Here is a 25,617-nt window from a genome sequence, read left to right as displayed (position 1 = left end):
CACGTCCAAACGGGCTGGCACTGGGATTCCCTCTACTTTTTGGGTCCCCGAGTTTGTGGCTATTTTTTTTTTAAAGAGGGAAGTTCAATGTAATCAGGCCCCCCCCCCCCCCCAATAATAGATGGTTCTGTTTAACCTGCAAGTCTTTAGTATCGATCTTGAGGTGAAAACATTGACCACACTCCCTTCTAAACAAAAATGTAAGTTTTGGGTACCATGTAGCAGTTTGATTTCTTACACACTCTTCTAGGTTGGGCTCTAACCTGCCGAGGGGAGGTGGGTGCCAATTGTCTCCGAGACCAACCACCTTACATTCGACACAGGGTCACAGACGGAGTGGGGACGAATCACCGTCAACAAGCGACACTCTGTTCCCGGGTTTTGCTAAACTTCAGGACCCTGTTGGTTCTACTTTTGATGCTGGGAGTTGAGGGAAGCCTTCGGCTTGTTGGCAGCTCCCGGCTGTGGGAGGGTTTCTAAGTAGCACTTGAGTTTGAACATTTGCCGGCCGTGTCCTTAGGGACTGCAGGCCTGTGAGCCCAGAGGACGCCGCCCTCCTTTACGATCATGTTCGTGGAACATGGTGCATTATCCTTCTCAACCATATCCTCACATTTATGTATCATCTCACATTAAAGTTATATTTTTAATGTGGTAAAATGACCACTGTAGAGCTCTGCCTCAGGTGCCTGCTGGAAATAAATCAGCTTGACTGATTAACACAAGTATGCTAAACAGTTTTATTTTTCTTTACATATAAATACGTAAACATGGCTTATCTCTGCATTCATGAGGGGATGTCAGCGTGTGAGAACTGAACATATTGCACTTGGTCACGTCCCGTGAGCAGGTAACATTCCATGGGGTCCAGCGTCTGCGCGGCCGTTCCACAGCCTTCTTTGGGACTCGGTGGACCGAACCGGTCCCTCCACGTCCCCCACTTCAAATCAGTGGCCTCTGCCACATCCCGTGGTAGGTTAATTTGCTCACCTAGGGGTGGTTTAGGCCAAGACTTTGGGGGATTTTAAGATAAAAATGAGCATACAAAACATAAAAAATTAATCCAAATCCAGTGAATACGTTCATCCAAGTCAGGATTAGAGAGTCTGGGATCCAAAATAAATAACTATTGTCTCATTCTATAATTTGTCGTTGAGGGTTCTGTACAAGTTCAAGGACGTGAGAGGAGACCCACCAGCTGCCAGGGGGCACACGTGTGCGCCGGCTGGCGTGCACGTAATTCTCACGCCTCCACCGGGGCTCTACATCGCTCTGCTCTCTGTGGCTCTTTCTAGAGAGCGGTTCATCCTAAATAGCACATTTTTAAAGTCTAAAGTGCCAATACTTGCAAATACATGTGTCTGTAACATAGGTTAGTGAGTATAGAAGAAGCGTTGTTATTGTGCACTACTCTGGATTTAGATATTTATTTAGGTAGAAAAATGCTTTGACACTCCAGGGAAATAGGGTTCATTATAGAAGAATATTTCAGGGAAATGTTTTTTTTTGTTTTTTTGTTTTTTGCATTTTTCAAGGATATACATTCGTACTGATTTTTGCTTCCAAATATATTTTAAGGCTGTTTGGTAAAATATATACCAGATATGAGGTTCAATTTACAGGGTGGTGTTCTTACAGGGAATTTCTTAACTACTGAGCTTAAAAAAAGTAAAACTTTGAAGCCAGACATGCTTTAGTATCTACCACTGTGCTCCGAGGAAGCCCATGCTTGGTGGGATGGAGACGGGGCCTGCAGGCTTGCCGGGGGCCGGCCGCTTCCTCACTGCGCTCGGGCAGGGCACCCGGTGCGAGAGGGCCGGGCGCGGCTTAAAGTGCACGTCACAGGCGGGACACAGTGCTACAGCAGGGGGCCGGGAGGCGGCTCCGCCGTGGCCGAGCCCTGCCCGAAGCAGCCCACGGAAGACGGAAGATGTGGCGTCGGTGCAAACATCTGTCGTGGCTGAAATCCCGCGTTGGCCGTGAGGGACAGGGAGGACTGAGCGTGGGATCCAATGGAGCAATCTGATGGGCGCTTCCTCCGGTCATGGTGTCTGAATTTACGCCAACAAAGCCTTTTCTTCAGTCCGTCCTGTTGCTCTCGGAGGCCACTCAGACCCGTGAAAACCGGTCACCAGAGTCCCCGGCTGGAGGTCGCCCGGTGCGACCTTTCCCGTGGCGTCTAAACCGGGCGGGAATGACCCCGGACCTCAGCGGTGCCGCGCAGCACGGGGCAGGCCGGAGGCGCACAAGCGTAAACCGCGAATCTGAGACGTGCCGCTCACATTCACATTCGAATTCCTTAAACCTTTTACAACATCACAACTGTTGTTTTAAACAAGCAAACTTTGTTTTTTTTTTAAGGGTACCCTGAAGAGTCACCTGACAGCTGTGTGAGAATATATATACACATCTATAAAAAAAACCACAGGTAGCATGAACGGTGAAACTGAAAGACAGACCGGCGTGTGGTGAGTTACGAGGGAAGGAGGGGCTCTGGGAGGGGGCCGCCTGCTCCCTCGGCACCCCCTGGGTGAAGGGACATTTCACTCACATTCTGATGGTGCTGGACCCTCCCCAGGGTCGGACCTGAACCTCTGGGTTATGGAGAAGCAAGTGGCAGGGAGTTTGGTGGCAGGAGAGACGACGTCTCGTTACCATAAACTTGGCACAAGGAACTGAGAGGTGGGTCAGCGGGTACTGGGGGAGCAGCCCCAGGCCGGGGGGGGGGTCTCCCCTGCACTTCAGGCTGTGTGCCTGCCGAGGGGGTCTAGTGCCTCCAGGGAGAGGGGGAGATGAACCCGTTTGTACCTGTGTGTTGTTCTTGCCTCTATCTCACAATTTATAAAAATAGAAATAACAAAATGTGAGCTGGGTCCCATCTCCAGAGGTGTGTCTTGCTCTCCCAAGAGCAGAGTGGACCAGTTCGGGGTCCCCACGCCCGCCCATCGCCGCTGACTGCGAGCCAGACCATCCGGTCGATAAAAAAGAAGGCGTCCCGGCAGCGAGCTTGGCAGGCTCTGGGAACCACCGGCGCCCAGAACGCACGGCGAGGGTGGAGACACGCAACAAGGTGACAGGGAGGGGACCACCTGTGCAGGTGTCTGCTGAGAGGACAGGGCGAGGGCGGGTGGTGTCGCCGCCTGGGGTCCCTAGAGCCGGGTCTGGGCCTCGGGGATGTAGATCTCGATGCTGTCGGCCCGCTCGCTGGCCGAGTTCTGGCGGAAGGACGCGGCCCGCTTGGCAGCCAGCAGGCGTCTCCGGGCTTCTTGCCGCTGCCGGTCGGGCAGGTCCAGGGACTTCTCTCTTGTGATGGGAAACTTCCCTTTGGGGGGCTTCTTTGGTATTGGAGGGGGGACCTTCCGTTCTTCCTGAAAAGTATCACACAGTTGTGGGCGTCAGGGGGTCACCCGGCCATGAACTTGGGAGTGTGTGAGTCACGGTCACACAAACTGGCTTTCCCTCTAATTACCTAGACACCCCCTCAGCTACGTGCCCGTCGCCACTGCCCCAGAGTCTGCCGAATTTATTTCCTTTACCATTTTATTTTAGGAATGTCGGTCTAGAAAAATCTAGATGTGATTTGCTCAGAACGTCTCTGAAGGGGTTAGGAAGCCAGTGTGCTTGTTGCTAATTCACACCTGTCTGTGAGCCCTACCAGAGATGCTACGGGAGAAATAAAACTGCAGGGTTCAAATTTAGTGGGGACATTTCAGCCTATTTTAAGGCTGAAGGAAGTTTACATAACCAAAGTATCGATAAAGTTCAAAGTGTCTTGTTTTCAACTGCAGATGTACAATTAGGAAGTTTCTCTGTGTAGGAGACAGACATTGAGACCCTGTGGGAAATCCTCTTAGTACGACCCAGAGAAGTTGGATGAAAATAATTCAGAGGATAGATCCCTATGAGAAACGGGACTAGATCCGTCCGTCATTTTTGGTGTCTTCTCTGAATTGTCCGTGACCAAGAGATGCAATAGGAGAGAATGTTACTACCAAAGGCCATTGACTTGAATTGCACCCCAGGTTGTATGTGCACACACACACGCACATGTACACACACACGCATGCACACATGCAAACGTGTATACACTCACCTGCACACACAGGTGCATGCACACACAGGTGCATGCACACACATGCATGCACACACACGTGTACACACAAACATGCACACACACACACTTGACCCTGCACTGCTAACCAGAGACCTAGAGACACACTGTGTTTGGAGCAGACCAGTGCAGGCAGAGCCTGCAGGGCGGCTTGTGGGGGGATGGCCTTCAGGGGCACACTCACCTTTCTCTCCAGAGACTCTGTCATCTTCCAGTCGTTGAGCTTCAGCTGCTGCAGCTCATCGAACTTCATGCTGACGTCCTCGACCGAGAGCTGGAGCATGTCCCAGTAGCCTGCCAGGTCCTGGGAGGTGGGTCTGGGCATGGCGCTGGGGTCCTGAGAATTCACAGCAGATTTAGAGCCAGAGCTGGCAGGGGTTGGGGGGGGTCTTTGGGGGAGCAGACTAGGGAGAAGCCGAATTCCAATTAGACACAAATATTCACGAGGGCCCAGTTTACACAAGTATTTGCTGACAGTTTAAAATCTGAAAAGGCTACACACTGTGTGACTCCAACTCTGTGGCATCCTGGAAAAGACAGAAATATGGGGACAGTGACAGATCAGTGGTTGCCATGGGGGTGGGTAGAGGGGCGAACAGGCGGAGCCCAGAGGGTTTAGGGCAGTGACTCTACCCTGTGTGGTCCTAGAATGATGGACACAGGTCATCACACATTTGTCCAAACCCACAGGATGCACAACACAGAGCGACCCTGATGTACACTGTGGGCTCTGGTGAGGATGACATGTCAGTGCAGGTCCATCAGAGGTGACAAATGTCCCACCTGGTGATGGTGGGGAGGCTGTGCATGGGGCGGGGGGTAGAGATGTGGGAAATCTGTGCCTTTATCTCAATTTAACTATGAATCTAAAACTGATCCAAAAAATAAAGTCTATTAAAAACATATATTGTTCATTGTATCGGCTCATTGTTTCATGCTGAACATGCTTCCTTAGAACCTGGGAATGGTGGCAAATAGTAAACTGTTCACGTGCTCGACACTTCACAGAAGCCACAGGGCCGTGGTTTTGGTGGGAAGACTGGTGCCTGCTCAGGGGCTACAGGGTCTGCCCAGACCTCGGAGGCCATGACCAGGGCAGCTGTCCCTCAGCTCTGACGGCAACGACAGCCGACAAATGTACCTTAGCGCCCACGCTGAGAGGACCAGCAACTAAATCACATGAGGGAACGAGATGATCTCTCGGCTGGTTCTCTGCACTTAGGAGGGGCGGGTGGTGCCCCCAGAGCCACCGAAGGCAGCTGTGGGCCGAGTGTGGCCCCACGTCCTGTTTATTTCTCCACACAGTGCCTGATGGACAGAGATTTAGTGGGTGTCTTCATTTAAAATTAGGCAACTTCCCTCCATCACAGGGCTGGCTGCTGGGCCATTCCACCCTCACAGCCCTGGCCAAGAACCACGGCCATGGCCACCTCTCTGGCCCCGCAGCCCCACATCCCCAGGCTGCTGCTCGCTGGGCACCTGGCCTGCCTGTGGGTGTGTGAGTTTGCAAGCCCTGGGTGAAGGGTTTAGGACGGCTGGCGAGCGGTTCCCTGATCGGGGAGGGCCTGTCTCATTACACAGTCAGAGGAATTCCGGGTGGGTAAATATTTATCTGAACTGGCTTGATACGTGCAATTTTCAGCTTTCTCTAAGTCACTCACATTAAGCACAACGGGAACTTCAATTTGGTTTGGTTTAAACTTCCTTTAACCTGGTCTCAGTCTGTGTGGGTGGCTGGAACAGAAATAGCAAGACCAGACTCAGAAACAACAGGCCTGGACTCCCCTCCACCTGGAGGCCGAAGCCGGGGCTGAAGGTGGGCAGGGTCCAAGTCTCGGGGGGCCTCTCTTCCTGGGCTGCAAGAGGCGTTTCCCCCTTTTCACCTGGGTCCTCACAGGGCAGGCGGGGGAGGAAGCTGGGTCCCTTTCATGGGGACACAGATCTCATCACTGGGCTCCACCCTCATGACCCGGTGAACCCCCAAAGCCCCTCCTCCTGACTCGGTCACCCTGGGGGTGAGGACTGCAGCCTGTGAATTTGGGGACGCAGACATTTGGTCGACAGCAACCTGGTTTGATATCCGTGTCAGAATGTTCAGTTTCGACCCCAGCCCCTTTCTGCAGAAAGCAGCCTGGCGGCAGCTGTGGGGACAGTGAGTCTGAGGGTAGGAACCTGCCCGGTGACTGTCCGTTTCCTGGGTGGGAGGCTGTTCCAGGACTGACCCACCAGGGGGCACCCTCGGCCCGTCAAAGCCCAGGAGCTGCCGCAGGTTGCACCCGGTCCCCTCACTCCCAAGTCAGCTGGGCCTCTGCTGGGAAGGGGCCCACGGCAGCCTTGCCCGTCTCCGCGATGGCAGCCTGTGGATCGACCCCCGCGGGCCCGGGAAGGCTCCCTGCCAAGGACGCGCTGTCCTCATCAGAGTCTCTGGGGAGCCTGCCGTGCCCTCCTGACGTCAGGGCGCCAGGAAGGTCCTCTGGCTGTAGGGTTGGGACAGTGCCGGCCGCTGCTCCTGGCAGGTCCCAGGCATCGATGGCTGGGCCCCAGTCGTGCCTGCGGTCCAGGCGCAGTCCCCCCGAGGGCGGGCACCTGTCTCTACTGTCACTGCCCCGGGCTGAGGAAGCACCGTCCTCTGAGCTCCCTGGGAGCAGAGGCTGGGCTGTGTCGTAAGGGGCACCGCCAGGGCCTGGGGGAGGGGTGCATCTGTGCCCACCGCTCATTCGGATCCCCCGGTGCGTTTATATGTTCCTATAAATGTCACGGGTGCCAGGCCCTGCCCCTTCCCCAGCAAAACCAAACTCGGCTGCGTGTCCTTGTGAAACTGCAGCCACACGGGGCCTCACAGCTCCCTGCTCTGACAGCAGGGCCCCTGACGTGGACTTGATGCCCCCAGCTCCCCCGTCTCTCTCCGAGCCAGCGGTGCTGAGAGGGGCTGGGCGGCCCCGCGGGCACACACAGGACTGTGGATGGCTCCAAACGTCGAGTGAGACCCAGTGGGTCTGAGGCCACTCCAGGTTTCTACCGAGCCGCCCGGGACCGAGCTGCGGGTCCGAGGAGCGCACGTGTCGCCCACAACTCCACGGGCAGACTCTTCTCGTTGTTGTCTGGACCCAGACCCCTCCCAGGATCATCGGCACAGTCATCATGTGATGAGTGACCTGCACACCGGTTCCCTTGAAGAACATTTGCTCCCTTCAGCACATCCTAAACATTGGGCAGGTTCGGGCTTTTTTCTAGGGTCATTTATTTGACTTAAAACTAGTTACTGACCCTAAAGCTCCCAGCAAGTAGCAATGTTGGTACCAAGGCCGTGGCTTGAAGACCCAGGCAGCTGCCTGCAGCTGAGCACCTCTCCCCAGCCAGGCGGCCTCAGACTCCCCTCAACTCCCCAGCAATTGCTTCAGGGTTTTTTTAATTTGTTTTGTTTTGTCTAATCCCGAGAGACACCAACAGGAAGGGAAGCAGCCACACCAGATATTCCAAAACGCAAAAGGATTTTTTAAGGTTAACATAAAATGTAATCAGACATGTATAAGAGGCATTGAAAATATCAGGATGGATGCTTTTTAAGTCTAATATTAGATGCTCCGGAAGAGAAAACATGACCGTTTTATAAGCTAGAACAGTGGGCCTCTGCGACAGGGAGGGGCCTTGGACAGTGTATCCCCAAGACAGTGACGGGAGCTCACCCCACGCAGGGTGGTGGCACCAAGCTCTTTAACGCCCAGTCACCCTCTACAGATGATTAAGCAGATCTGACAGAGGCGAGAGTGCGCCCGGTAAACATGACAACACCGTTGCTGCAGCGACACGTGTCTTTCAGGGAACTCCGGGCTCCCTGCTCCCCCTGTTAAACGCTGACGGTAACTTCATGCCTCAACAAGAGGGTGGTAATTTCATGGTGAACTTTAACAGGGTTAATTGGAAAATATCAGAGGAAACATACTTTTAAATGGTCCTAATTAAAAGGGATGAATTGCCAACTCTGGGTGCTATGCTCCCTTTGATGCTTAAGAGCATGTGTTAGATTCAGTCTCCTTGCAAATTAAAGAACCAAAGCAGCCAAGCCACCTAGCAGGCTGCTCGGGAGCTGAGCAGCGACTGTCTGCACTTCAGTGGAAGTGTTTGTCTGGAAGAAATCAACACATGGAGTATAGAACGGCCTATGAAGTGACGCGAATACTAGTCAGCTGTTCCTCCAAATAGTATTGAGTATTTTTAGTCAGATAAGGAAATGTGAACACATGCACACAGACACACACACATGTACTTATACATCGATGTGTAAATAAGCACACATGTATTTATATGTATAATTATGTTTGCAAGTTGAAATACTTATATTTATATATAAATAAGCATACACATAAATATTAATATATAAATAAGTATATATATGTATGTTTGTTTATAAATAGAAATGCTTATATATTTGTATGTATATAAGCATACATACATATAAATATTCCCATATAAATAAGTATATATAAACATATATTAATATGCATATATATAAATATATGGTTTTTCTTTCCCTCCGATTTTCAGGAGCATCAGAACGAAGTTTAGTATTAACTAGTCTAGATCAACGGTAGGTTCATTTCACTCCTGACTAAAATATAAAGCCCAAGTTATTCCTAAATCTCTCTAGTCCCTGTCAATGTGGCTGTTGGTGTGTTGTGGTCAGGCTGCCTCATCTCATGGCCTTCGCCTGTGGCATTTGCCTTAACAGCCGCTCACGTTTTCCTTTCCTCAGGCTCAGGGCAGGCAGCCCAAGTGCGAAGGCGACAGGGACCCCCGGCTCCCGCAGGCCCCGACCCTCTCCCACCAACACCCTGTGGGGCACCCTCGGGGCCTTGGCTGCCCCGCTAAACCGTCCAAAGCCAGGCAGTGCCCTCTCTTCACTCAACAGTCTGCAAACTCACAGGCGTCTTCACAAACGAGGCAGCGGAGAGCCTGTGAAGGACGGGCACCGAGCCCGCCAGGCGCCAGGTCGGCCGGGTCCACTCACCATGTTCTGTTGGCAGAGCCAGTAAAACTGCTGGAACTTCTGGGACATGAGCAGCTGGGCACTCCCCACGGCGCTCCTGATCTTGCCGAGGACTGTTCACGACAGACAAGCGGGAAGAAAGCCCATCAATCAGGAAGCCCCGGGGAGTCCGTCCTACAGAGTCAGCCGTCCTGTTACCTCAGACTCAGACTCGGCATTTACTGCTCGGACTTGTCCCCGGAGTAAATGCTTTTCAGCTCCTGATTCACGAGGGAAACGCAAAGATGACCACGTGTAGCCCTGGCCGGTGTGGCTCAGTGGTTAGAGCGTCGGCCTGTGGACCTCAGGGTCTTGGCATGTACCTGGGTTGCAGGTTCGATCCCCGCCCCGCCCCCCCCCCGGCCCCCGGGGAACATGCGGGAGGCAACCCATCGATGTTTCTTTCTCTCTCCCCCCTTCCCTCCTTCCCTCCCTCCCTTCCACTCTCTCTAAAAAAAAAAATCAATGGAAAAAATATCCTTGGGTGCGAATTAACAACAAAAGAGAGTGGAATGTGTAACACTTTGGCAGCCTTGCGGCCTTAAAAAGAAGCTGAACAGTAGGTCGTCCTGCACGTTGCTACCTGGGCCCTTGGTCCAGTCCCAGGGGTTCCCGCCCCGCCTCCATCCTGCCACCTCCCTGGTGGGATCTGTGGGCAGCAGGAGGGAGGGGTCAGGGGAGGCAGCGGGGAGCCCCAAAGGGGATGGGGTGGAGGTGAGGGAGGTGCTGCGGCAGGGTTCAGGCGCCCCAGGGGGAAGGTGGGGCCACAGCCATCCTGGGAGGGGCCACTTCCTACTTGGTTCGCATTTTAATCCTCCGGGGCTCTGGTCTTGCTGCGGCCCAGGACAGGGATTACCTTTGATTTTAAAACATGTAGTTTTAAAATACTGAATTTCCACCTGTAAACCCCTATCGCCTGCAGGCTGACGAAGACATTTAGAGAACCCGCTTTAATCGAGTTCTTGCTGCAGGAATATACAGAAGTGACAAACATGCTCACTGCTCATGGAGCCCAGGCGTCCTCGGATGGAATTAGAAAGTCAGGCAGTTTTACACGATTGGGAGATTTAAACCCTCATAGTCCCATCTCCTGAAAATGCCACTCAACAGGGGTTTTGGTCTAAAAGGCCTCAGCGTATGACCTTTGGCACCACGTGGGCAGATGGCAGCTTCTTGGTGCTTGTTTAACATAGTGAAGTGACCATCGGGGGTAACTGATCACCGCTGGGGAGGGACAGTGACTGTCGAGGACGGTGCCCGAGGACTGGACGGTGCACAGTGGGAGGCTCTGCGGCTCAACCGAGGGGACGATTGTCTCAACTTCCTGGCTTCCCGTGGTTGCCAAGAATTTGCAGTGAAAATTCAATTGATTTTCTTCCAGGATACTTCCCTGGTTTTGTCAGAGCTGAGACAGGTTCTTCCGAGCGAGCGCTGCAGATAAGGACCAGCGCCCATCAGAATGCGACTGCGACTGTGACTGTGCAAAGGACCCGGGCGACCTGCCTCGGGTGTGGGAGAAACCGACTGGCTCCGGGCTCCTCCGATTTACTTCCCAGGCGGCTCCCACCTTCCCTGCTTCCATCTAAATGCACCTGAGGTCTCAGGACAACATTCACACCGCTCGTCTCTTGGATTTTGAACTGGGTTTTTGTGGAATTTGCAGGTAGTTTGATGCGATCCCCTCTGCTCTGGGATTCCTGCAGTGATTTGGGGGTCACTGTCTCCTCAAATCTCCCTTCAAGGTCTCGAGCTGAAGGAGGTCCACATTTTCTGGGGGAGAGATGTGTCGCTGCTGGAATTCAGGAGGCAGCGCTGTCCCTCAGGCTGCGGCCGCCGCGGTGGACACAGTGCTGACCTGCCCAGAACCACCCTCACTGTCACCTTCTCTGTTGATCCGGGACATCCTGGGCGAACTGCAGACACAGGCCCGTGTCCTGCTCGCCCCCCACTTAGGACGTGGCCTGTGCATTCACCGGTCACCGGGGCTGTGTGCTCTCCACTCTCCCTGTGGCCGCGACAGTCTGTGCGCCGGCCCTGCCCCCACCCGGAGGTCGTGGCCGCTCCACACAGAGCGGGGAGCCCCTGGCTGTGTGAATGTGCCCAGTGAGCCTGGGCCCCTCCCTGGCTCTCCCGGACGAGGGTATCACTGAAGCCTCCCAGCTCTCCAAGTCCGTGGTTATTTAGATTATTAACTGTTCAGGGCAGAGTTGTTTTGAGGCAAGAGAACTTCCCAAGACCTCTGGAGAGACCTCACCATGGAGTTCATCGTGTGCGTCCCTGCAAATAAGATCGCTGTGGCTTTGGAATGATTTTTTTATTTCAGAAGACATCTTACTTTGGGGGGGTTTCACTTTATGTCAGTTACTCACTTGGTTTAACATAATTAATACTAAAAAATCCCTAACCCTCCACAGCGATCTACGTCTGTGTTAACAGTAGGAAGCCTGCAGAACTGTGACCTCACTCACGCTGGCATTTATTTGGGCTCACGGTTGTTTTATTAACCACAGAGGACTGAGTGACTCTAAATTCACTCAATCAGTTCAGGGAACTGTGATTATAAAATTATAGTTTTTGGGGGAAAATTATTCCATTTAATGCAAATTTCAACAGTCGGACCTCATAATTTTGGTTTCACAAGCCATTTAATTTCATCTTTACTTTCTGAAGGTGTCATAACCAATAACCCTGTATCTGTTCTTAAAATTAGGCCTAGACTCAAGAGCTACCTTACCTTTTAAAAATCACTAGAGAAATATCTAAACTTGATTACTAGGCACGCAGAAGAGCTACACAATACGTGTGTGTTGTCGTTAATTTTCACCTGAGGACATTTCCCACTGCTTTCCAGAGAGTGGAAGGGGGAGGGAGAGGAACATCGATGGGTTGCTTCCCGCACGCACCCCGAGTGGGGCTGGGGACTGAGCCTGCAACAGGTACATGCCCGTGACCGGGAATTAAACCCGAGGCCCCTTGGTTCATGGGCCGATGCTCTAACCGCGGGGCCGCACCAGCCAGGGCGTGTTGTCATTTTGTTCACAAGAAGATCCAGATAGCGGCCAACTTGAGAAATTAAGAAAATCCCCAAAGGTATCACGTGGGTCGCTTCTTTGTCTTTGTGTCCGAGGCTAAGGGCAACAGAGTCGCATTTAGTTATTAAAGAGCAGTGGGAAGGGACCCACGGGAAATCGAACTTAGCAGGTGTCTGTACAGGAGGAGTGCACAGGCCACGGCCCTGCCCCCCTGTGGGCAGAAGGACGCCCCGGGGTTCGGAGGCTGCGACCAGGTGAATGTCCTTGGTTACGGGACCACCCAGGTCTTCCCGCCCCGACCTCTGGGCGGCAGGGGCTTTGTGCCAGACACTGTCCGGGCACTGCTGGCGGATAATAAATCCATCAGATGTGATGACCTTGTTCACGGAGCTGCGGATCTCACATGACAGCTGACGGCAGAGCTTCGGGGAAGCTTGGGGCCGCCCTGTCCTTTGAGAAATGCGTGTCCCCAAGGGCTGGACACTGAGCCACCAGGGTTGGAGCAGATCTGTGCTGCCCACAGCTGGGCAGGAGTCACACGGAGGCCTGGTCACCCCGGGGTCGGACAGCCAGGAGCACCTGTCACCTCCCTGACCGACGGACTTTCCTCAGCAACAACTTTTGTTTGGCATAAAGCTAAAGCTATTCATTTTTATTTTTATTTTCTTATATGTTTTCAGAGAGAGGGAGAGCGAGAGAGAAACATCAATGATGAGAGAGAAACCTCAATCGGCTGCCTCCTGCACGCCTCCTACTGGGGGTCGAGCCCGCAACCCGGGTATGAGCCTGACCGGGAATCGAACCGGGATCTCCAGGTTCGCAGGTTCACGGTCAAGCACTGAGCCACACCAGCCGGGCAAAGCCCTTTCTTACACACTCGGGAAGGCAACAATCTAGAAAACGGCGGGAAAGCTCCAGGCCATGTTGCTGGGGGATCTCAGGGGCTGGACCGAGGCTCTGAGACAGAGGATGTGCCAAGAACTCCGCCAGGACCACCGGCCAGGCTACCTGACAGACAGAACGGGGCCCTTGGGTGCCTCAGCGTCGTTTCTGTCCACTTACCTGCGGTTTCCTTTCCTGGGACTCGGAGGGGGTGAGGGTGGGGGCTCACCACCCTCACTCACACCGTGTCAGGGAACTCCCCACCCCCCGTCCACACGGTCCCTGGCCTGGGCCTACGAGAGGCCAGCAACGGGCCAGCCCAGGCCGAGCGCTTACTTTCCTCGGCGAGGTCGTTGTCCTCCGCCTCCCTCTCCATCTCCTTGCACCAGCCTTCCATCCTCTGCGTCTCCGTGTGCAGCAGCTTCAGGAACCAGGAGCCGTCCCGGCGGCAGGGCGACATCCTCCCGCTCTCCGTGGCCTCCGGCTCCAGCCAGGGCTCGGGCGGCGGCAGGTTCGCCGTGTCCGCAGGCGCCCGGTAGTCCTCTCGGTAGCTGAAGAGCCCCTGGGTGCGCACTGTCCTCACCGCCCCGTACTGCGTGGGCGTGCTGGGCTCCGAGTGCCGCTGGAAGGAGGAGCCGAACTGCAGGCCCTTGTCCTCCGTGGCCACGTGTCCCGGGAAGCCCTCCAGCTCCAGGTCGGCCTGCACGGCCGCCGTCACGCTGTTGGAGCGCTTGAAACGCCCGTGTCTGCAGAGGGGGGAGGAAGGTGGGGGTTTCTGAGATGAGGTGGAGCCACCAGGCCCAAGCACAGCTGAGAACAAACCCTGACCACAGCGCTAACGACTCGGGAAGATCCCCGCTCACCTGCATCACTGACCTCTGTTCCCTCGGTGGGACAACACTCGACTTTGCAAATGTGAACCTCTGACACCTACCTAAGTCTCAGTGTCTAGACGACACCCGAAGATTTAGGTTTCCTGGGACACATGAGGGTCCCTGGACTCCAAGAGACGCAACCCCCCAGTGGCTTCCCTTATGTGGGGACGCCTGTCGCCTGCTGATCTGTGGCCATGCCCCACGTCACATGTCAGGGCACAGGTGTCTACTCCCGTCTGAACAGCCAAGCATCTTGCCCACTGAGTCCTTCATTCCCCGCATGAACACGAATTATGACCTCAGCAGGGCGTCACCATCTCCACACACCTGCTAGCAAGGTGACCAGCAGGAACGGGCTCAGCATCGGAGCTCAGGTGCTGATGGCTGAGAGCTGTGGTCGTCTGCACATGCAAACTGCACCCCAGCTGTACATCTGGCTCCCCACCCACGGGTGCCACAGACAGCACAGCTGTGACTGCAGCTGGGGAGTGGATCTGTCACTTACTATGCTCGAGGCAAAGGGGTTGAGATCCAGCTGCTGCTGGGGACGGAAGGCAGAGGGCTGGGTCCCAGGAGCAGAAGAGTCCATGTGCTGAGGGGTCTTCTGGGAACCTGGGAGGCCTTTACTTTCTGGTCTGAATTTCTTTGCAGTGAAAATCTTATACCAACTAGGTGTGGACTGAAGCTCAAGATGCCGTGGTGATTAGAATGGGTTTCATAGCCCTGGCCAGGCGGCTCAGTTGGTTGGAGCATGGCCCTGCACACGGGAAGGCTGCAGGTTCAATTCCCCATCAGGGAACAGAACCAGCTTGTGAGTTCAATGCCCGGTCAGGCACGTTCTGGAGGCAACCAATAGATGTTGCTCATATCACTGTTTCTCCTTCTCTCTCCCTTCCTCTCTCTAAAATCAATAAAAAGAGAAAGCTTTTTAAAAAATGGGTTTTTATAAAATTTACAAGATATACTATTCTAAATATAAAACAGCCAGCATAGCTCAGTAGTTGAGCACCAACCTAGGAACCAAAAGGTCACAGTTCGATTCCCGGTCAGAACACGTGCCCGGGCTGTGGGCTCGACCCCCAGCAGGGGGCGTTGCAGGAGGCAGCCGATCAATGAGTCTCATCATCAATGCTTCTCTCTCTCTCTCTCCCCCTTCCTCTCTCTGAATCAGTAAAAACATCTGAAAAATAACGACCCTGCCCTGGCTTAAAGATAATGCCCAGGTGATGGACACCCTGTCCTCCGGAGTTGGAGGCAGCTCTTTCTAAGTGATGCAGTCACCATACAGCTGAGGTCCCTCTGTCTTGGTCCTGTCTCCCTGGGTCTTTCTTTTCACCCTGACCTTGTCAGGTGAGGCAACACGCGCCTGCTTCACCTGGGCCTGTTTTCCCTCTGGGTAATGCGCCAAGTCCCCGCTGTCAGCCCGTCTGCTCCCACAGACGCTAAACTGCTCCAGGGACAGTCACTCCCCTGCCTTTTGCAGAAACAAGGCTCGGGCGGACCCTAATTCATACTCAGATGGTGGGAACAGACAGGCGAAAATATATGACCCTGTTCCCACCAACGGCATGAATCGCTGACGGTCGGCCTGACCGGACGCCGGCGACCGTGCTCCCAACCAGCTGCTGCTGCTCGGAAGCGCCAGGTGTCCCGAGGGGCGAGTTACCGCTTGGCATCCTCCACCTGCACGCCGACCGAGTGGTACTCCCGCAGGCCGCGGCTCTCCGTGTCCGAGTCGGTGGCGGTTTCCACCTAATTCAACACAGAACATCTCGTTTTAGAACGGAGACGCAGGACCCTGCCAGGGACGGTCTTCCTGCGTGTGCTCACTGGCTGTGATTCATTACAGTCTGTTTAAGTAACGAGTAAAACCACGGGGGGGGGGGGCACCCAGGTTGGTGCCTATGCTGCTGCTACAACGTTTCAGCACATCCTATGTAACCGCTTGAACTCGGCTCCCAGGTTGGTGCCTATGCTGCTGCTACAATGTTTCAGCACATCCTATGTAACCGCTTGAACTCGGCTCCCAGGTTGGTGCCTATGCTGCTGCTACAATGTTTCAGCACAACTATGTAACCGCTTGAACTCGGGTCTTTTCGATGTAGGCAAGGAACACCGCTTGGTTCCACTCAGGCAAAAAATAGGCTTTGCAGGGCTACGTTACCGCAGGACATAAAGGCTCTTATCACACCCTACAGTGAAAGCACAGCGTAGACCAGGTAGAGCTGATGACAGAGAAGCGATTTAATAAACTGTATGGCGTCTGCGTCCAACACACACGGAGAAGCCAGGCAGGCACAGGCGCACGGGGCAGGTGCCGGCCTCTCCCACACGCGGCTGCGTCACAGTGGCTCAGAGGACCGCGTCCGGCAGGCGACGTCAGCACAGGACAGAAACCGAGCATTCACACGGGACCCTCACGCTGCTGCCTTCACCAAAAAGCCTCCCGAGACCCACAGAGCATCCTAACGGTCACCAGTGGTGTGACGTGGACACGGGGGGGGGGGAGGGAGGGATCCCAGCCCAGCACATTTTATAAAAATAAAACAGTAAAACCCCAACACTCTCAGCGTGAAAAGCCTGCGAAACAGAGGTCAGTTTGTTTACTCACAAGTAGCATCCCAGCTCCTCAACCGTCCCTTTTCTTTCTCACAAGAAATACTACTTATTGCATCCATGGGACTTTGACCCCCAACCCAAAATGTCATAACTAAGTTGTAAAACACATCTTTTCTTAAAAATATTAGTGATTACTATAAGGGAAGATACAAACCATTGAGCACAGAATTACAACTCTCTCCTGTGAGTTATGAGAGAGAAGGGGCAGCTACTTAACAAGCGTGGTCGCGACTTGCGAGATTGCTGGAGGCTGAGCCCCGGCCCCTGGGGGAGACTCGATCGGGGGGCGCACAGAGGCGATGACACCAATAGCTGGTGTTTTACACTCACTGTGCACCCGGCACTGTGCTAAGAGCATCACACACACGTAGCCCACATAGTACCCGCTGTTGTGTCGAGCAGCATAGCACTGACCGGTGGAGGAATCAGAGAAGGTGAGTGACTTGCCCAGGGGTGCACAGCTCGTGGGGGCAGAGCCAGGACTCACGCCTGGATCTGTCCGATGGCAGAGACTCGCTCTGCACTGACCCTCTGTGGCCAGAATCAACCTGTGCCATGGAGAATGGTCAGGCGCACCCCGTTTTTGTTGGTCTAATTCTGAAAACATGCAAGGGAGTCACGCCTCGTTGGCAGGTGTTCTGACAGATGAGAGAGGAGGCAGGAGAGGACCGTCCTGGGTGAGAATCCTCTCGCTGCTCTTAGTATCGTTTCTCCTGGTTTTGGGGGGTCCCGGCTTAGATGAATCTGTTTCTTACTCATGCTGGGTGTATTTAGGACACTATCTGGGGCAGTGTGGATGGAGCTGCCCGGCCCTGTCACAGTGTGTGGCTGCATTTCATGGAAAGAACCCGATCTGTTCACTCATCTTCCGTGGAGGGACGGCGGGTTCCTCCTGGTGACGCTGCTGCTGCTGTGAGGCCAGGGCTGCGTGTGCGCCCACAGCTCCCGCGCGTCCATTCCCGGCCGGTGGCGGCCGGGCAAAGGCCCAGCATGGTGCAGTTTGGGTAGATAGTGTCCAACTGGACAGATACACGATATGGGGGGATCGGTCCACACGGGCACTTTCCGAGAGAGGTTTGTAAGGAAAGAACACTAACGTTTATCGTAAGTGCTCAGATGTGCCTCCCTGATTCCATCAGGATTCCAGTCTAGAGGAGTCACCGTAGGTTCTGACAGACGTGCGGGGCATTTGTCGTAGGATTATTCATAAGGTGGGACACGGGGACGACCGGGGACAGCAGAGGGCGGGCAGAGTGACGTGCCCGAGAGGAGACCGTGGCCATAACACGAGGGGTGTTTATGACATGGTGTGGACAGAACACTGAAACCACGCAGACAGACACACCCACAGACACCCAGAGGATGTCCAGGCCCCTCGGGACCCAGCACCCTTCCCTCCCTCCCCCGGCTGTTGTCAGAGGGGCTCCTGAGCACACGCCTGGTGACAAATGGGGGGGAGGACAGAACTGAGCATGACACATTTAAGAAATAGGAGTTTGGTGGCTGGTGTGTGTGTGTACATGTGTGTGCATGTGTGTGTATGTATGTGCATGTGTGCATGTGTATGTGCATCTGTGTGCATGTGTATGTGCACATGTGCATGCTGGGGGCAGGCCCAGTGTGCCCTGGCCCTGTCTCCTGTGTGGCCCTGTCTGCAGGAAGTCAGGACCCATGAGCTGCCCGCCATCTGAGCCCGGGTTTCTGAGGGACCTGGGAGGGATCCTGGCAGGACCGGCAGCAGCCAGCCTGGTCCGAGCCCCGGCTGCAGCACTGTGCTTGCAAAGCTGACCTCATTCACGCTCTGCCTCCTCCAGCTCGAACGCAGTCGGGCAGGTATGGCTCTATAGGGTCACCGTGTGTCCCTCAGGCGCCTATTCTAAGTCCCAGCCCTGAGGCCACGAGACGCTCACAGCTCCGCACAGCGCTATGGCCAGCGGTGTGGGGCTCGGCTCCAGCTGACCATCCAACTTGGATTCCTGGGTAAACCAAGTCTTCAGGGAGGACACTGAGCCAAACAGTGACACAGCTTCCCCAGGTGCCCCCGTGTGCCCACCCCCTGTGGAATCACAGGGCCTGCCCCCTGCTCAAAGGGGGGAACAGAGGCAGGTGCCCTGAAGGTTCCTGGATATTCGCTCCAACGCAGGACCCGGGCACAGTCAACACTTTCAAGTCTCATAAACACACACAGACACACACACAAAGGAAAAGGAAAAATTGCAATAACAGAAAAACACACACGAAAACAAAACCAACACAAAGAAAACCGTTAATGTAACTGTGACGAGAGAGGGGAGGAGAGGAGGGTGGGCAGGGTCTCGGGAGGACAGGCCCCGGCCCTGCTGCACCTTAGAAAGGGTCCGGCAGCCACGGCCCAGCCCTGCAGACCCAGAGCAGGAGGGGAAGGTCCCCGGACGAACAGGCACCGAGGCCACCAGGACCCTGCCCGCGGTAGCTCCCCAGGGCCTGGGCCCATGGGAGGTGTGAGCGGCTGTGTGAACTCTATCCAGCCAGAGGGACACTGACTGGACGTGAAGATTCTCCACCAGGAGTGCAGATGACACTCCCCCAGTTTCCCGGTCAGCCCTGCTCTGGGGAGGGGGGTCTTCGGTTGGGGGTGTCACCCGCCCGGCGTAGGTGGAGCGTGTCGAAAGCCCCAGCCTGTCTCTACCGGCCGCTGGACAGAGCGACGCCCGCTCAGAGCACCAGCCCTGGGGACACAGGGCACATTACCCTCCTCCCGCTCCTCTCCTTGGGAAGCAGAGGGGACAGTGGGGGGCAGGATTCCACCCTCCTGGCCATGTGCCCTTGGGCAAGTCACTCACCCCCAAGCCTCAGTTTCCCCGTGACACCGCCTGGCACATGGGGCCATGGTGGGAGGGGGGCATGTGGTGGGCCTGGGGCTCCGTGACGTGTCGTCACCGTGGTTACTTTGACCTGGGCGACGGCAGTGACGTCCCAGCCATTGTCCCAGCCCCGCCCGCCCCACAGCGGCCTTTCACCCGACCAGTCGCCCCTTTTCCGCCACTTTGTTCTCTGCTCTCTGCTTGGCGTCTACACTCATCTGTTTTCATCTTGGGCTCGTTTCTTTACCTTAACCCTCGACTTTCTGTGACAATGTTTCCTCTTGGCTTTTTAATGCCCTTAGTCCGACCATCGCCACGTTACGAGCTCACGTGGACTGTGCGCTTTTCTTACTGCCGGAGGAAGTCTGATCCGACGTACACGTGCACCCTCGTGTTTAACGCCCCCCACCCCCAGCCCGCCCCCCACGTCCCAGTCCAGTCTCCGTCCACTCACTCATCCAACACTGACCGCGCACGCGCTGTGTGCCAGGCACTGTGCTGGGCGCTGGGTGGGGCCGAGGCGGAGGTACCGCGGCTGCTGCGGAGACGCAGTCTCGGGGGATGGCGCCCAGAAAGGCGTCTAGGGAGGGTGGCCCTGTGAGCTGAGTGAGTGGGTGGAGCGGGGGTGGGTGGGGCATGGGCGAGGGAAGGTGTCGGGGGGCTCCTGGGGTGACATGGGGGTGGGAGTGGTACCCGGACAACCTGTGTTAGTTTCTGAAATGTGTTCCCAGGACTGTCAGGTGACGTCAGAGCTGCGCGTGTGCGGAAGGTGATGCCACCTTCTCGTGGGCGGTGGGCAGGTGGGGAGAGAGTGGGAGGGTGGCTGGTGGGAAGGGCGAGGTTGCAGGGTCGCCCAGGAACGGGAAGCCCCCTGGTCAATTTGGGGACCTTGAGAGTCTTCTCTCGAGACACGGCTCAGGGCCCCTGGGTGCCCGTGGGCTACACGGTGGCAGCAGACAGTCACCGGGTGGTGTGAGCCCCTTTGTCCTGATAAACGGGGCCCATCTACACACGGGGCGCCGGGCCCTGCACGCGCGGGGCTCCCAGCACAGTGCCTGGCACCTAGCGTCAGGACAGAGAGGTGACAGAGCAGTTGTATGGAATCCAGAAAGGGAGGTAAACAGAGTTCATGCGAACTGGCTGTGAGCGCGTGGTACTTACATCTGACCTTGGGTATGGCTGGCGCTCGGGGAACTCAGAGTCCTAAACAAAACAACGAACCACAGTGTGGGGACCCAGCCTGCAGGGCGGCCGCGGGGCTCCCCAGCCTGCTCCCGTCCCGGACGCCCAGAGCGCCCTTGCTCGTGGGCCACGGCTCTGTGCCCTCCTCCCCGGGCCGTGAAGCACCCGATTTCTAAACCGTCTGCCGGGCTCGTTGCTGAGCAGGGAGCGAGGGGAAGTCAGAGCAGAGCCCCGTCTGCAGGGGGTGAGGTGAGAATGCTGCCTGGTCACGTCACAGGGCGAGGGAGGGGACTGTCACCGGGGCAGATGGGGGGACGTTTCCTCAGTGTGAGCTGCGGCCGTGGAGCCCCTGGGCTGGGACACGAGTAGAAGGTGGCTGCCACGTCTGCACTGCACCCGCCCCCTCCAAGCACTCGAATGGACGCCCTGGACACAATTAGGAGCAGGCGGCAGAAGGGAGGGAGACGGCAGGGCCACCTGCTCAGAGGCCCAGGAGGGCGCAGCCAGGTCTGCGTCTTGGGCTGGCATTGGGGCCCTGGTGGTCTGAAACCACAGGATGTGGCACTGGTGGCGACGCTAAAGCCCCAGTGTGTCCCACGTCTGCTGCAGCAGTGCCCTGGGCGACCCACACGTGAGTGACGTGAGCACCTGGGTCAGAGCCAAAGGCCTGTCTCTTTGCCTTGTGTTCCCAATGCCTCCCCCACTTGGCTGTTTGGCCACAAGGCTAAAAAGCTTTGAAAAAACAATTTCAACAAAAAAAATTCCTTCTTAAGCATCAAAATGACCGAATTCCTCGCTCTCTAAGCAGCCAATGGCCCCCAGACAATGCCCTGGGGAGGTGGGAAGGGGAGGGGACCTTCGGTCAGCAGGGTGGGCCTGGGTTAGGGACAGAGTCACCCTGGGATGGCCGTGTCTATGCACTTGCAGGCTGCCAATAGGGACGAAGACCCGTCTGGCATCCCCGGCCTCAGAGGCCACGGCTCTGCTAGGGACCAGGGCACTGGCCTGGCCAAGTCTTGTCTACCTATGTGCATTCCTGAGGCAGTGAGCGGCTACCTGGATCCCGATGGAGGAGCGCCGGCCCCTGAGGAACTCCTCGGCTTTGGACGCCAGGATGGCCTTATCGCTGGTCCGCCCCAGGCCGCCCAGGCCGCCCTGGCCCTCTGCGGCGTGGCGCTGGGCGGCGGCTGTCTCCAGGGCCAGGTTCAGGGCCTTGTTGCTGTCCAGACTGTCCGTGGAGTTGTAGAGGCCACGGCCGTCCTGGGGCCACGGGGACATCCTCTGGGCGCGGCTGTCCTGGTAGGCATCCTGCGTGGACTCGGTGCTGCTCTGGGCCGTTACTGAGATCAGAGGCTTGGAGGTGGTCCGCGGGGGCACCGGCGGCGGTGTTTTTTTGTAGTTTGTATAGGAGACGGCTGTAAGAGACACGAAAGTCCCACGTCAACAAAAGCGCATTTCCCGCCTCCCCCTGCATGGGAATCGGCCGACAGTCCCTGTCCACGTGCTCACTCCCAGTGACCCATCAGGCATGTCCACCCCCAACGTCCAGCCTGAGAAAATGAGATCAACACAGAAAAAGCTGCGCGATCAGAGTCCGTCTACACGGGTATTTTCAACAGCGAGAAGTTACAAATACGTGAAATCCGCGAGAAATCCGCGATGGCCACGGCGTTCCGTGACTCCTGAGGCAGTAGGAACAAGGGCAACCTCACGGTGACTTCCAGGCAGGCCATGGTGTCGCAGGGAAATGCTCACTTTACGACCCATTAAAAAGCAGGAAATAGCAGGTTCCATCGAGACTAAGATGGAAAAGAGCGGAACTGAAGCCGGTCAACCGCGGTCCTCACCGCACAGGGCTGAGTGTTTCCTCTCAGTTCTCTGTGTCGCTTGCAAACGCTAATAATGAACAGGTATTTTTCTTAAATTTTTGTTGTTGTTAATCCTCACATGAGGATATTTTTTCCATTGATTTTTAGAGAGTGGAAGAGAGAAGGCGGGAGGTTGGGAGAGAGAAACATGGATGTGAGAGACGCACGTCGATCGGTTGCCTCTCGTATACGCCCTGACCGGGGTTGGGGGATCGAACCTGCAACCCAGGTACGTGCCCTTGACCAAGAATCGAACCCAGGACCCTTCGCTGCACAGGCAGATGCTCCAACTACTGAGCAACACCGGCCAGAGTGAGAATAATAGGTTTTATACAAGTTCAAGAAAGAAACAGAATTAGACACACACACAACTTCCAGGCACCGACCCGACTCCCTCTCACATGGGATGTGGAAGCCGAGATGGGATTTGTATCTGAAGGTGTCAGACGGGCATTTAACACGCACTCTGCATGTCCCCAGGTCACTCGCAGGGCCCGTGTGCATATGACACGGGCCTGTTCATAGCACAACCACCAATCACTTTTATGTTCCTGGTTAACAGAATGTTTTCGACTTTTACAATTTAAACATGAAGTCAAGCATCAGTCCTGAGTAAATAACTGCAGTGGCCCGGCCGGCGTGGCTCAGCGGTTGAGCATCGACCTAGGATCCAGGAGATCAGGGCACATGCCCGGGTTGCGGGTTTGATCTCCAGTTGGGGGCATACAGGAGGCAGCCGATCAATGACTCTCTCATCACTGATGTTTCTCTCTCTCTCTCCCTCCCTGTCTCTTCCTTTCTATGAAATCAATAAAGATATATTAAAAAAAAACAAAACTGCAGTAGATCACATGTTTCAGAAAAAGAACACAACTTGGAGACAGGATCTTTTAAGAAACTAAAGTGAATCAGTGCATCCATTCATTCATTCATCATCCATCCATCCCTCATTCATCATCCATCCATCATCCACCCATCACTCATTTATCATCCACCCATCACTCATTCATCATCCATCCCTCATCCATCCATCACCCACCCATCACTCATTCATCATCCATCCATCCCTCATCCATCCATCACCCACCCATAATTCATTCATCATCCTTCCTTCATTCATTCATCATTATCACTTGGCCCCTCTCCTGACACACGTGTGTTGGCGCCTCCGGCCCTGGGGGACAGGGCTGTGTATTCCCAATGACTCGCTGCAGTGAGGACAGAGGCTGGAAACACAGCACAGAAAGAATAAAAAATGATCATTTGATCGTGTTAATTTGCTGCCATGGACTAAAATAAGCAATTTAAAAAATCATTTTACACATTCAAGAGAAACATTCAATTATTCAGTTGAGCAGTTTGGGAGAAAGTAATTGTCTTCATTCTGCGGATGTGAAGACACAGCTAAAAGTATGAGTTAGAGGCTGTGCCATCCATCATTTTCTACATGTGCGTCAGGCACACACTAAATGCAGTTGAAAAATTTAAATTTAATTTAGCAACAGAATTCTACTGAAGTTTGTACATCTTCAAAGAGCAGACGAATCAATGAAGACAGGTTTCTAAACATCGCATTAGGTTTATTTAACTATGAGTGATTTTTGAAATAAAAAATTAAATGGTTACTTAATATCTAAGGTAGCTGAAGCCCTGACTAATCTATTTTTATTTTTATTATGTGAGCCCAGACATAAACATCCTCTTGGCTGTAGTGCCTCCATCGATTTCCTCGCCGTGTGTACAGCGCTGCGAAGATCCCCGGTGGTTTTCCCAGTGGCTTCCTACTTAAAGGGAGAGAGATTAAAACACACCTGCGTGTTTTCCAATCAAATTACTGAGTTAGTTTGGATTCTGCGTGCGTCTCAGAGACCAGGTGAGCTGGCGAGAGTCGCCCCGAGATAAGGGAGTGAGAGGGGAGCAGCTCGCCGGGGGCCTGAGGGAATCGGCCGCCGTCCCAGCAGCAGAGGTCCCTGCCCGACTGGCGGAAGGAGCCGCGCACGGACCACCTGTCAGCAAGGTTTCCGTAGAAATTGTACGAAACGAAAGTGGAGATGCTGGGAGGACATTTTGCTCAGGTGGGTGAGTCCTGCTGTTGCAGCAGAACAGAGGCCTGGGTGAGGCGCAAGGCGTCCCCTCCCGTGGCTGTGGCACTGAGCTCACGTCACCAGGACCCCTCCCGAGGAAGCCGCTCAAGGCCCCGAGTGAAAGCACTGCAGGCGGGAAGGCGCAGCTGCAACACCGTGGGGGACACCGTGGGGGGGACACTGTGGGGGGGACACTGTGGGGGGACACTGTGGGAGGGGACACTATGGGGGAGACACTGTGGGAGGGGACACTATGGGGGGGACTGTGGGGGGACACTGTGGGAGGGGACACTATGGGGGGGCACTGTGGGGGGGCGCTGAGGGGACACTATGGGGGGGACACTGTGGGGGGGACACTGGGAGGGGACACTATGGGGGACACTGTGGGAGAACACTGGGGAGGACACTGGGGGGAAATTATGGGGGGGACACTGTGGGGGGGACACTGCGGGGACACTATGGGGGGGACACTGTGGGAGAACACTATGGGGAGGACACTGTGGGGGGAAATTAGGGGGGACACTATGGGGGGACACCGTGGGGACACTGTGGGGAAGACACTGTGGGAGAACACTATGGGGAGGACACTGTGGGGGGAAACTAGGGGGGGACACTGGGGGGGACACTGTGGGGGGCCCAGTATGGGGGGACATTGCAGGGGGCACTGTCCCCAAACATGAATTCATCTCTATCACATGCACAAGGAGACATTCTACACCCCACTTCCAACAGCAGAGCGACAGCCAAATCTCAGTGACCCAAACTTCTAAATAGCCAAACACCTAAACTATAATTAAAACAGTGTCTCGCCCTGGTTGGTGTGGCTCAGTGGTTAGAGCATTGCCCCCCCCCCCCCCCCCAGGGTCGCAGGTTCGATTCCCAGTCAAGGGCACGTACCTGGGCTCTGGTCGGGTGCGTGCGGGAGGCGACCCGGTGACGTGTCTCTCTCGTCCATGTTTCTCTCTCCCTCCCTCCCTCCCTCTAAAAATTTTTTGTGACTTCAGGGAAATGGCAGTGCGCAGGCCTGTGGGGTGGGATTTCTGTGTCCTGTTCCGCTTATACCTACGTTTTGAGGCTGCCATTAATTAAAGTGTC

The 25,617-nt window shown here is 55.1% G+C and overlaps 1 protein-coding gene across 1 annotated transcript in view; it reads right to left on the bottom strand.

Annotated features, from left to right (window-relative positions):
* Nucleotides 1–3,149: 3,149 nt before the first annotated feature.
* Nucleotides 3,150–25,617, bottom strand: part of DLGAP2 (DLG associated protein 2) — a 58,773-nt gene continuing 36,305 nt past the window's right edge. Inside the window, exons 6-12 of the mRNA XM_016219137.2 lie at nt 21,627–21,985; nt 20,550–20,591; nt 15,593–15,678; nt 13,388–13,797; nt 9,120–9,211; nt 4,296–4,448; nt 3,150–3,368 (exon numbers count right to left, since the gene is read on the bottom strand). Of these exons, the coding sequence (XP_016074623.1) occupies nt 3,150–3,368; nt 4,296–4,448; nt 9,120–9,211; nt 13,388–13,797; nt 15,593–15,678; nt 20,550–20,591; nt 21,627–21,985 (1,361 nt within the window). The remainder of the gene's footprint in view (nt 3,369–4,295; nt 4,449–9,119; nt 9,212–13,387; nt 13,798–15,592; nt 15,679–20,549; nt 20,592–21,626; nt 21,986–25,617) is intronic.

This window comes from Miniopterus natalensis, chromosome 2, assembly GCF_054644295.1.
Source record: "Miniopterus natalensis isolate mMinNat1 chromosome 2, mMinNat1.hap1, whole genome shotgun sequence".
NCBI lineage: Eukaryota > Metazoa > Chordata > Mammalia > Chiroptera > Miniopteridae > Miniopterus > Miniopterus natalensis.
This window is presented reverse-complemented; position numbering and strand designations above follow the sequence as displayed.